Source organism: Myxine glutinosa, chromosome 6 (assembly GCF_964187855.1).
Source record: "Myxine glutinosa chromosome 6, kmMyxGlut1.1, whole genome shotgun sequence".
NCBI lineage: Eukaryota > Metazoa > Chordata > Myxini > Myxiniformes > Myxinidae > Myxine > Myxine glutinosa.
In genome coordinates this window covers 127444906-127457214 of record NC_136266.1, presented here as the reverse complement: position 1 = coordinate 127457214, position 12309 = coordinate 127444906, and the positions used below count along the sequence as shown (strand labels likewise).

Sequence of the window (12309 nt, the reverse complement as noted above, 5' to 3'; positions counted from 1 at the left end):
GAATGTAGTACCACCTGATGAGGTTTTGGCTGCATTGAATAAAAATAAGTGCAAATCAAATGCTGATTTTTTTTTTTTTTTTCCTGCGTGTTTCTGTGGTTTGCTTCACAGGCGCAAGTTTCCTCTCAACTTCATCCTGCTCTCAGTCTTCGTAAGTTGATTCCAACTGTCTTCTCATGATCACATTGAGAATAGATTAGAAATGCTCTGTCCTTCATTGATATTTGTTCTTCCGGTGTGTTCTTTTCCAGACATTGGCAATGTCTTACTTGACAGGAATGCTTGCCAGGTAAAGGCAGTTGGCTTTCGGCCATCACGGAATCAAATGCGATGCAATTGCTTGTGCAATTTGACATGTTGTCCGTAGCTCAAGGATAAATCGATTACCTCGTGATTTGGAACTTTAATTTGGGTTTGCTTCCTTTAATTGAAATCCTACTATTTCCAAATTAAACAAGCGTTACGCCTGGGTCCCCCGTCGGTGAGTTGACAAAGTGGAAGACGCAAGGAGGCCATCTTGGATTTTGATGTGGCAACCCAATTTTCAATAGCGTTCTCCCTTATGCGTAGATACACCCACACACCCGATTAGAAGTTAGTAGTTAGTTTATTTTTCAAGATATTTCGCTCACATGGTTGACATATATATATATATATATATATATATATGGTGGTGGCCATCTTGGATTTTGACGTGGTGACCCAATTTTCAATAGTGTTCTTCCATATGCCTAGATACACCCACACACCAGATTAGAGTTCGGTCCTTCGCTTACGGACGGACGGACGCACGGAGGGGAAAACCATAGTCCCCCTTTTGCTCCGCGGTGCGATGGGGGACAACTAGCCATTGTAAAAGCATTGTAAAGATTTGTATTTTGATCATTGCAAGACAAACCCATTAATGAAAAATGAGCCTTCTATTTTGTAATCCATGTACATAAAGCATTAACTTTGTGGCATGTAACCAAGATGGACGTGAAGTTTTGCAATTTATCACTTGTGCTCGACATTCCCTCTCGCTGTGCTCAGTTTCTACGAGACGTACTCGGTGCTGATATGTCTTGGTATTACTGCGCTGGTGTGCTGTGCCGTCACACTCTTCTGCTTTCAAACAAAGGTTGGGATCTGCTGCTGTGTGCTACCACTGGTGGTTTTCGATTGTGCTACTTTTTCCAAGTGATGGAATGATATCCTGCAAAAGATAGTTTGTGTAATTCAAGTGTGGGTAGGTTGGAATAATTTGATTACAAGATGTGTACATATATATATTTTTGTACCTGCAGGTTGATTTCACATCTTGCCACGGCCTCATGTTTGTCCTCTTGATTGCGTTGTTTCTCACTGGCCTTGTTGCAGCTTTTACCGTCCCATTTGGTTACGTAAGTGATACCTTTTCTATTTTATCCTTTCCTAGTAGCTTGACAGCCATGTATCCCACTGGTCTCATCCAGAATGGTCATTTTCTAGTTACCCCGCACGTGCGAAGTGAAAAGCAGCGTGAAGCAATTGGTTCACTTTGTCTGTCTCCATCCGTCTACAAATGCTGTTTATGATCGAGGAACAACTTAATTTAAATCGAATGTTATATTTTGAACACGAATCGGAAAACGAACCTGCAGTTCAGCAATACTTTGGCTCTGAATTTATCTTAAATGCACATGTGCAGAGGGAGTCAGATGATTATTTTTTTAAATTAACTTTCTCTGCCTGGCCTAGCAGTCCACCAAAATTGGAAATCATTCCAAACAGGAAACCGTTTGTTAGGATGTCATAAAGGACACAAATAACAGGCACAGAAAACCAATATGACATGTTAAATAAGGTGGTGTAAAAGACTACATCAAAGGTGGTAAACTTCTGAAAGTTAAGGCTGGATGGGGTAAGGTGTGTTGTATGAGCTCTCTTGGTTATTGATGTAACCACCATAATGTGCTGGTGAAGGTTGTACTGGTATGCTGGTTCGGCTTGGTGTTGGTTTTAACAATATTTGCTCTTTTGCAGATTCCTTGGATACAGACTGTATATGCAGGCTTAGGAGCTGTGGTATTTACCCTGGTAAGTGAGAGCCTACCCCATACTCCGAGTCAAATGCATTTTGATGATGGCTGGTAAACACGAGGTCCATAAATGGTGGTATTTATGACAATGTGAACTTTGAGGGAGGAGGCATCCTGGAACAGACCTGGATTAAGATGAGGGGGGGGTGTGGAGTGTGGAGTGGGGGGGGGGGGGGGGGGGGGTGTGGGGGGTGTTAATGATATCGATTTCAATTATTCCCCTAATCATATTTACCCTCTCCTATTGCATTTGAGTCCGTTTGTCTCTGTCTGTTTGTCCACACAGAATAAATATGATTTGGTCTGCAACTATTGGTCTGATTGACAGGACAGTTTCACCATAGGTGCACCTCCACTGTAGAATATTTTAATAATTATGACGACATAGGTCACATGGTACAGGTACCATCTTGGAAAAACCGAAAACATTTGCACCTCCATATCTCTGAAAGCACTGCATAGAAAAAATGGAGACATGGCTCATTGTAAAGAACTCCATGGGGAATGTATATTGTCATAAGTGCCTCCTTTATGACGTCATAATTCGACAAGTACAAAACTTCATCCGATGAAGATTAAATTTCTTGAGCGTCCTCTCGGGATAAATTGGAGAACAAAAATATGATGCCGTCATTGGTCACGTGGTTTGGCCGACATATTTGTTTTGACACAAGCCTTAATAACCACTAAAAACACATCCTTGTGTGGGTCTGCAATCTCTGATTGCTCGTTTCCTTTGTGCCTTGACCAGTTCCTTGCGTTCGATACTCAGCTTCTGTTGGGAAACAGGAAGCACTCGATAAGTCCAGAGGAACACATCCACGGTGCACTGAGCCTCTACATGGACATCGTCTACATCTTCACTTTCCTCCTGCAACTTGTGGGCACGCGGGAATGATCGAATTATAACCCTTTTATGGAAACATTGTGGTGCACCTCTGTCTCACTTATGTACATAACCTTTGACTTACGTCTACCTATTCCCCAACTGTGCAGCTGAATGCTTCTCCCTCTTGATGCAACAACATCTTCATATGGAATCATGATATCTCACTCCCCTCCTGCCCCACTTTCCCCTCCTAAATGGGCATTACAAAACTTCCAAAAATTTTTTTGGTTCCATTTGCTTTTCATTTGGGAACCAAAACTTGAGTTGTCATATGTGAACAATTGTACTTTTCCCACCATCTTTTCCAGCAATAGATCAATAACATTGTGGTCTAAGTTTCAGGAAATTATATTCTCCTCCTCCACCTTTTGGACACCACCAAAGCAACTTTCATTTGATCGGGCGCTTCAGGAGTGGGCATTATAGTGAAACAAACTCTACACTCTGTGCCTTCATACTGTGCCTTCTCAAATAAGTTAATCAACCTCTTGTACTATTGCTGTTAAACCGTCATACCTCCCTCTCCTCTACCATCACCACCTCCCACCTTTGCCAACCCACAACAGTCAAGTTTCACAATATTCACATCCACAAATCACTCATGGCACATGAATCGCTACTGGCACATGCATTTACACAGCTCCCAAGCATGGAGTCGGTGTGCGGTTCGGTGAATGTACTCGTCTGGATTGCATTAAGGCCACCATGTGATCATAATTATGGCCACAAGGGTTAAACCTGTTCTCTCCTTGTTGCCCAGTTACGTTTGGTTTTGACAATTTCAAATGGTGTTTGTTTTCCATTGCATAAACTGAAGCATCTTTGAGGGCATTCGATTTTGGAACTGATCTATGGTTAGAGATGTCACACAACAGATGAAGTTGGGATGCATCCGTTAATAGGCTGATGCTCTAGATGGGAATGCAGAAGTAAATGCATGAACTTACCTGTACCTTATGTCGACGCAGAAAAAGGGGAAACGTAGTACTTTAGAGTAGTTCTTTTACCCAAAAACCTGCCACTCCAACTTGACCCTGCAGCATGTTTGAGGGCGTTTCTTCAGCTCAAGCTTGTGTAACAACTCGTAACCATTAAATCGCCGTTATTCGCGAAGTGCTGTGGCTTTCTCTCCCGCTTGAATGGCTAAAGTGGAAGTATTCCCTTGGCCTGATGCTGAGGCTCGGTTGGTTGTTGTAATTACCAGTCCTGTAAAGTGTTCGATTGAAATCCATACATCTCGATTGCGTCCAATCCATTTGATGGTCTACTTTTTTTAGGATGTGAGTGGCCTGGGTAAAGCGAGTGCTAATTCCAGCTCGGTCCACTTGTCGGTGCCATTGTTTGCTTGTAAGTGCTTCAGCTCCTTTTATGGTGACGTGTAATAAATTTATTAGGGTTAAATAACTTTGTCCGTTTATTTTCACATTCACTTTGCACATTTTGTACACGCACTTAAAATACAAGTTGTACATTGCATTTGTGCTTTATTTTAGCTGTAATGACATTTGCAGTGACATTTGCAGTGCATAAACCTTCATTTGATTAGACCGTGCGTAAACAGACCTGTGATGGTGACCACAACCCTTAAATACAAGTAGTAAACCGGTTGGGGTATGGAACTGTCAGTTGCATCTGGGGATGTCACTGTGCTTGTATCTTTAGGTATTAGTAAATGTAGATGGTTATTTCCTCATACAACTGGTTCATGATCTCATACCTTTTCAGAATTTCAAATGATGGTATCTGTTGTACCAATGACATAGCAAACCCCAGTAAAGATATGTAAATGGATGGTATTTGCTAGTTTAGCAATGGGACCGTCCAGGAGGTAGGCGTGGTGACTACTTTTGAAATGACATATCCCGTATATTGTTTGCCACTTCGATTTATGTATTCAAATCATGTTATGAATTCCCTGCATGATTAAGGATGATTTCATGATTGATCAATTCAACTTTACTTCTGTCAGGTGGAATATCTGATTTGTACCCACCCAGCAAACAAAGATCACATTTTTAACCAAATGTTAGTGAGAACGAGTTTCAGGTGGCTCTTTTGTAAAATTATAGTAAAATACCAATCCGAAGTACCATTAATCATATGCCTAATGCATAGAAGTAGCTTATTGGAGGCAAATTAAATGATTAAACACAGCATTTTTATAAAGCATTTGGATTAGTTATTCACAAAGTTTATTCTTCACAATTTGTAATATGGGCTGGGATGGAGGAACTGAATCTTCTTTAATTGACAATTATATATGTATATGTATTATGGGGTGGGTGCAGATAAGTTTTTAGACCTTCTTTCATGAACCGGCTGGCCAGGCCTGACACTGAAGTAGTTGGAGCAGGAATTTGTAATTTGGTCAGTACTGGTGAGAGCTGACCCTCTTCAGGAAGGACACTGGGATCCTTAATATGCACCAACTAATGCCAGCAGATGGGATGCCAATAAAAGGACCAGTACATGGGTGAAACGGTTTATAGCTGGGCCGAGATTAGAACCCAGGCTAGACAGCTTAGGCATGGACAAAGCTCTAGGCCATTAAACCTGGTAGAGGAACTGATTATTACAAATGAATTAAGAAAAGACAGGATAAATTAGATGTACATATTTATAAAAAAAATGGGGCTATGGTTTTATTTTATATGCAGCCTTAGGCTGCTGGTTGCATCATTGCTGGGAGTGCAGCTGTGTCTGAAGCAGTTCCCCCTGTGCCCAGGAACCTGGTACTCGTCTTGCGGACCTCGAATGACAGGCTGAGTCGATCCACCTGGTGTTGACAGCATGACGGGCAGGGGCTCTGGTGTAAGGAAATGTCAAATTTTCTGTAGGTGGCCTTTAAGTGATATGGAAAGTTTTGCTGGAACATCCTGGTTTCTAGAATTGCAGCACTTCAGGGATTGAGGACTACCACCGTTTAGAGGCCATTTTTCCCCACAAAGCGGGGGTTGGCCTTTTTCGGGGACCGTGGTTGTTGTTGTTTTTTGGTCCCCTTTTTGAAGCAATGTTTTATGGCCGGATGCCCTTCCTGACGCCAACCCTTTTTGTCGCCTTTTACGACAAACAGGGAATTACCAGTGAACTGGTACTCAATTAGCCGACGGAAGGATGACAGGCTGAGTCAACCCCCCCTGGCGTTAATTCAGCGATCGACCGGGATTCGAACCCAGGATCCTTGGATCCTAAGCTGGCACCCTCGCCGCTAAGCCAACACCAACACCACCAACTAAGCCAAAAACCACTTTTCGCACTTGTGTTAGTGTTGAAAAACCACTTTTCGCACTTGTGTTGGTGCAGGAAACCACTTTTGCACTTGTATTAGTGTGGAAAAAAACACTTTTTGCACTTGTAATAGTTGAAAAACCACCTGGTGTTGACACCCACATTGATTGAGGACTGAAGGGTCAAAACTGCTTGTGTATGTTTTACAACAAATGCATTGTGCTGACATGAAATATTTTGTAGCTACACAATTAGCAGTTAATTTGAACAATCATACATTTCAAGCTTTGGTTCCAGTAAAGGTGGTCAGTATAAAATAGGAGCAGGATGTCCAACTTCATGCCGCTATTGAATCGTCTTGAAGGATATTTACTGCAATCTGAGGGTAGGCCAATGCTGCTCGTCTTTATTGGCAGTAATGTATACTACCAGCCAGATGGGCAGCAGCTTTTTCACCAAGCTTGTGGTGTACGAACCTCTGAGAATGGTTCTTTGGATCACGATTATTGTGATGGTGGAGTAAGGCCTATACGTATTGCAGGCATCTAATGAGTTGGCTGAAGGGTCCATATCAAGAGGAAGTACTGGGAGCAACAAGCTCCACAAACAATTCGGGTAACAAAAGCAGCCAAATTGAATGTTTCCGATTCGTAATGAAACAATTTTAAGTCTCCCCGGCCTAAAATTTGAGCCGTGTTGGCCAATAGTTTTTCGGAGCTCAAACCATGAATCCCGCTGCACCAAGTTGGCAATCCTCTGTTTCTACAGACACCATTATTCCAGTTATTTTGCACAATGCCATAAACGACCTGAGCAACAGCCCAGAATATTATGGGAAACAGGTCATGCTAACATGGCAAAGGGAAACACTTTGCTTAAACCTGTTACATTACACTGAACAAATAACAGCTTACCTAGCTGCTGAGAACTATTCCTGTTTCACAACAAATGTAACCACAATTCAACACAAATGCCAAAAATCACAAAGCAGCGCACGTGTTGAACACCAGCCAGGTCTTCATAATGCCTCAATACTTACACAGTTCGACTGTTCCATGTGAGCCAATCCGCCATTCAACACAAATGACGACTTGGTCACCATCTTGCTCACATGGTTAGGAATGGCAGGCACCCCGCACCCACTCCCCCTTCATGCCACGCCATTTTTGCTGCTGGATGCCATGTGTTCGTTTCAGGTTGGTAGCACTCAACAGAGCTGAGATTGGCGAGCCCGTCGTAACCCCCAAGGGCAAATAGGTGGCCAGAGCATCCCACGAGAGCAACACGGCTGCGTCGCACGGCCATGCATGCCAGTCGCGTCCATTTGTCCGAGCAGGTGTCGTAGGCCTCTGCCGTGGACAGAAAAGCTGAACCCGTGTAACCGCCAACTACGTAAAGTCGGCCCCTCAGGGCTGCTGCGCTGTGCCGGCATCTCCTTTGCTGCATGCTGGCAACACTGTGCCAGCTACCGGTGTGTGGGTTGTAATACTCCACCTGACAAATAAGGCCAGGACTTTTCAGAACAGGAAGGCCGTGGGTTTGCAACAGAGTAAAATGAGAGAAAATTAAGTCAAATTATTGGAATGGATAATGATGGTGCTGAAAATAAAAACATGGCACCGCACTCACACAATCTAATCTTTGTTTTAACCATTTCCTCTACATTAATCCTATTATCTATATAATAATACCATAAGGACTCGACTTTGTTATCCCTTTTACGCCGCACCCAGTGACCCGATGCCCACGGCACTAATGGATTTACGATCTACGAACCGTGCTCTTTGTTTATTACATACAGCCATACTCGAAAAATCTGAATTAGCCGACATTGGGGCCCAAAAGCATCCGATTAACTGCCGATACGACGCCATCGTATTGGCGTCTGCTGGGCGAAGGCGAAGCGAGCTGTCCGCTGATTGGATAGTCGAGTGGTGTGAACCAAATGGTCTTTTTATTCCATTGAACATTTTAAATTAGGATATATAAGGAAACGTCTATCGTCATTTTAATAAAGTTAAATGGAGTGACGTTGCGATACTCGGGGTGCGTTGCATAAATCCTTGTAACTCAGAGGTGTAGCAGGTGGCGAGACGTAAGGAAGCTTAAAGATAACGAGCTGAAACAGACGAACGATATGTCAATCCCTTTCTACACCGAACGGCAATAAAAGTATGAGAGCGGGAAGGCATGGCCTGAGCACTTCGAGCAGAGAGGACTGATTGGACTTAACTTAAAGAGAAAAAAGTAGAGCTTAACGGAAGAAGAAGATCCCATGAGCGCTCCCCGATGCCATCCATAATGGTACACTCTATCCATACACCACATCCTCCCTTCCGTGGATGTTCCACGGGTTTCGGCTCGTCTATATAATAATAGCGTAAGGACTCGACTTTGTTATCCCTTTTACGCCGCACCCAGTGACCCGATGCCCACGGCACTGATGGATTTACGATCTACGAACCGCGCTTTGTTTATCACGTACAGACATACTCGAAAAATCTGAATTAGCCGACGTTGGGGCCCAAAAGCATCCGATTAACTGCCGATACAACGCCATCTTACGACGCCATCGTATTGGCGTCTGCTGGGTGAAGGCGAGGCAAGCCATCCGCTGATTGGACAGGCGAAGGCGAAAGCAAGCCGTCCACTGAGTGGACAATCCAGAGCATGCATTTGTGCCGGTGTCGGCGATCGTTGTTCATATACGCACTCTTTATTCTCATCCTTCTTCCTAACTCTTACTCAGACAAGCAAATCCCCTATGCCATCCATAATGGTACACTCTATCCATACACCACATCCTCCCTTCCGTGAATGTTCCACGGGTTTCGGCTAGTTATTATTATTATTCACACACTTTTTGAAAAAAATAAAATAAACGGGATATTGTCATCGGCTCCACATGTATATCTGTCCATCACGCTATCTCCTAAAGGGTTGAGCAGAAATTAACCAAACTTGGTAGTTATGATCACCAACATGGCATGAAGGTGCAAGAGCAGTAGCTTTTTAGCTCCGCCCACTGGGGCCCCCTGTGGTGGGGTCAAAATATCAAATACCAAAAAATGCAATTACAGGTACATTTTTTTTTTAATGAAACGTGTATGCATCCAACATTGGGGGAAGCATGCAATATGTAACTTTTTGATTTGACCCCCGACGTGCCCCGGGGGAGGAGACGAGGTCACAAGGGCCAAAATGGGGAAAAAAATTATTTTAACTCAATTTGATATTGGGTCATTCCTGGTGGTGGCGTCAGGAAGGGCATCCGGCCATAAAAAATTGCCTCAAAAAGAGAACCATGACAATTACAACTACATATGGGCAGGGTACAGCCCGAAGTGGAGATCGATTTCTGAGGTTTGGGACATGGAATGTAGGGACAATGACAGGGAGATCAGGAGAAGTGGTGGAAGTATTGATCAGAAAAAGAGTGGACATATGTTGTGTGCAAGAGACGAGATGGAAGGGAAGTGGTGTGAGAATGGTGAAGGGTAGGCAGGCACAGAAATACAAGTTTGTGTGGCAAGGGTGCCCGGAGGGTGTGAATGGTGTTGGTGTCCTGTTTTCTGAGGAGTTTGTAGACAGTGTGGTGAGTGTGACTAGAGTGAGTGATAGGTTGATGATGGTGAAAATGATGATTGGAAAGCTCTTGGTGAACGTCATCTCGGGATATGCTCCGCAGGTTGGTCGGAGCAATGAAGAGAAGGACAAGTTCTGGTGTGCGATAGAGAAGCTGATGGAAAACGTGAAAGATGAGGAAGTTGTTGTGGTAGGAGGAGACCTAAATGGATATGTGGGAAGGAGTATGGACGGTTTTGAGGGAGTTCATGGGGGTTACGGATATGGTGAGAAATGGAGAAGGTGAAAGGATTTTGGAGTTTGCTGATGGAGCTGATTTGTTGATTTGTAATACTCAGTTCCAGAAAGAGGATAATAAGCTTGTTACATACACGTCAGGTGGGTCGACGACAACTGTTGACTACCTGATGGTGCGTAGGCGAGATAGGGGGCACCTCCGGGACACAAAGGTGATCCCGGGGGAGGAGGCTGTTTCACAGCACCACTTGGTTGTCTGCGACAAGGGTGAAAGGTGCGAGGAGAGCTCGGCGGGTGAAGTACCAACCGAGAATGAAGGTGTGGAGGTTGAAAGAGGTGACAGTAGGGGAGGCATTAAAAGAGGCTGAGTCAGGCCGAGGATGATGTGGTTGAGCTTGAAAGTGGTTGGATGTCAATGAAAGATAATCTGTTGGGAGCCGTTGGTGACGTATGTGGATGGACAAAAGGACGACCGAGGCACTCGGAAACATGATGGTGGGATGATGGTTAGAAAGAGGATTGATGAGAAGAGGAAGAAGTTCAAGGAGTAGCAGAAGGCGAAGGGTACGGGAGCAGAAAAAGCAGAGCGTGAAAGTTATAAGGCAGCCAAGAAGGCTGCAAAGAAAGAGGTAGCAAAGGCGCAGGAGACATGTAGGAAAATGTTCGGAGAACGCTTGGATTCGGAAGAGGGTCAGAGAGCGGTATTCAGGATTGCAAAGCAGATGGCGAAAGAGGTGTGATGTGATGGGGGTGAGTTGCTTGAAGGATGAAGTGGGACAAATCGTTGTGGACCCAGATGGAATTAAACGAAGATGGAAAAGATATATGGAAATGCTGTTGAATACAGAGAATGAAGGATGGCAACATAGAGAGTAACCCAGTTTTAGGACCGGCAGAGAAGATAACTGAGAAGGAAGTTGAGGAAGCGATGAGTAGAAAAGCGGGATGGCCAACGGGAGTTGTGGGAGATATGTTGAAGGCAGCAGGAAGTTGGGGTGTGAAGAGAATGGCAGAGATCTGTAAACTGGTGGTGAAAGAACGTCGCATTCCAGTGGATTGGGAACTGAGTACCCTCGTCCCTCTATACAAGGGGAAAGGTGAACCTCTGGAGTGTGGCTCGTACCGAGCGATAAAGTTATTGGAGCATGGAATGAAGGTATTGGAAAGGGTGTTGGAGAGGAGGATAAGGAAGAAGGTGAAGATCGATGAAATGCAGTTTGGATTTATGCCAGGAAGAGGAACGACAGACGCGCTCTTTATTGTGAGGCAGTTGCAGGAGAAGTATATGGAGAAGAGGAAGAAGTTGTTTCTTGGGTTTGTTGATCTGGAGAAAGCATTAGATAGGGTTCCATGTGAAGTATTGACATGGGCATTGAGGAAGTTAGAAGTGGAGGAATGGTTGATCAGAGTTGTGATGGCAATGTACAAAAGAACGCACACAGCTGCAAGGACGAAGGACGGGAACAGTGGTGAGTTTGAGGTGAAGGTGGGAGTGCATCAGGGGTCGGTACCAAGTCCACTACTATTTGTAGCTGTGATAGAGGTGCTGGCTCAGACCGTAAAGGAGGGTTTACCGTGGGAGTTGTATGCAGATGATCTGGTGTTGATTGCGGAAAGTATGGATGGACTGAAGGAAAAGATGAACAAGTGGAAGGAATGTATGGAGACAAAAGGTCTGAAGGTGAATATAGGAAAGGCGAATGTGATTGCAAGTGGTAAAGCATGTGGTGAGGTGGAAAGAACTGGGAAGTGGCCATGTGCTGTGTGCAGGAAGGGTGTCGGAGTGAACTCCATTCAATGTACAATGTGCGCTGAGTGGGTTCATCAAAAATGTAGTGGTCTGAGAGGGTCATTAACCAGTGTGGCAGCTACATTCAAATGTAAGGTGTGCACAGAGGGAGCTGCAGATGGAGGAAATGTTGAGTTGGATCTTGGAGACAGCGTGAAGCTGGAAGGTGTGAAAACATTTTGCTACCTCGGAGACATGCTGAATGGAAAAGGTGGATCAGACTCGGCAACGGTTGCTAGAGTGAGATGTGCATGGAAGACGTTTCGGGAACTGAGTGCCGTGCTGATGAGGAGGGGAGTGTCATTGAAGCTGAAGGGAAAGGTGTATGCTGCATGTGTGAGAAGTGATATGATTTATGGGAGCGAGACATGGGTAATGAACGTAGAGCAGCAACGAAGGCTGGAAAGGGTGGAAAAGAAAGGGCGAATGGTTCGGTGGATGTGCGGATTGTCGTTGAGAGGGAGGAAGACAAATGATGAATTGCGAAAGATGATGGGAATAGAGCCTGTGATTGATGCTGT

General features: G+C 44.4%; 2 protein-coding genes across 7 annotated transcripts in view; one reads left to right on the top strand and one right to left on the bottom strand.

The window, feature by feature from the left end:
* Positions 1 to 4353, top strand: part of LOC137430278 (protein lifeguard 2) — a 35854-nt gene extending 31501 nt beyond the window's left edge. For all 3 annotated transcript variants that reach the window (XM_068121039.2, XM_068121040.2, XM_068121041.2), the window contains exons 7-12: positions 112 to 151; positions 252 to 289; positions 1033 to 1120; positions 1287 to 1382; positions 2005 to 2058; positions 2812 to 4353. In XM_068121039.2, coding sequence (XP_067977140.2) covers positions 112 to 151; positions 252 to 289; positions 1033 to 1120; positions 1287 to 1382; positions 2005 to 2058; positions 2812 to 2958 — 463 coding nt within the window. In that variant the 3' untranslated portion in view covers positions 2959 to 4353. The remainder of the gene's footprint in view (positions 1 to 111; positions 152 to 251; positions 290 to 1032; positions 1121 to 1286; positions 1383 to 2004; positions 2059 to 2811) is intronic.
* KLHL18 (kelch like family member 18) overlaps positions 4346 to 12309 on the bottom strand; it is a 41204-nt gene continuing 33240 nt past the window's right edge. For 3 of the 4 annotated variants that reach the window (XM_068121036.2, XM_068121033.2, XM_068121034.2), the window contains one exon: positions 4346 to 7671. In XM_068121036.2, coding sequence (XP_067977137.1) covers positions 7285 to 7671 — 387 coding nt within the window. In that variant the 3' untranslated portion in view covers positions 4346 to 7284. Of the gene's footprint in view, positions 7691 to 12309 lie in introns of all 4 variants that reach the window. The other variant, XM_068121038.2, reaches the window with a different exon arrangement.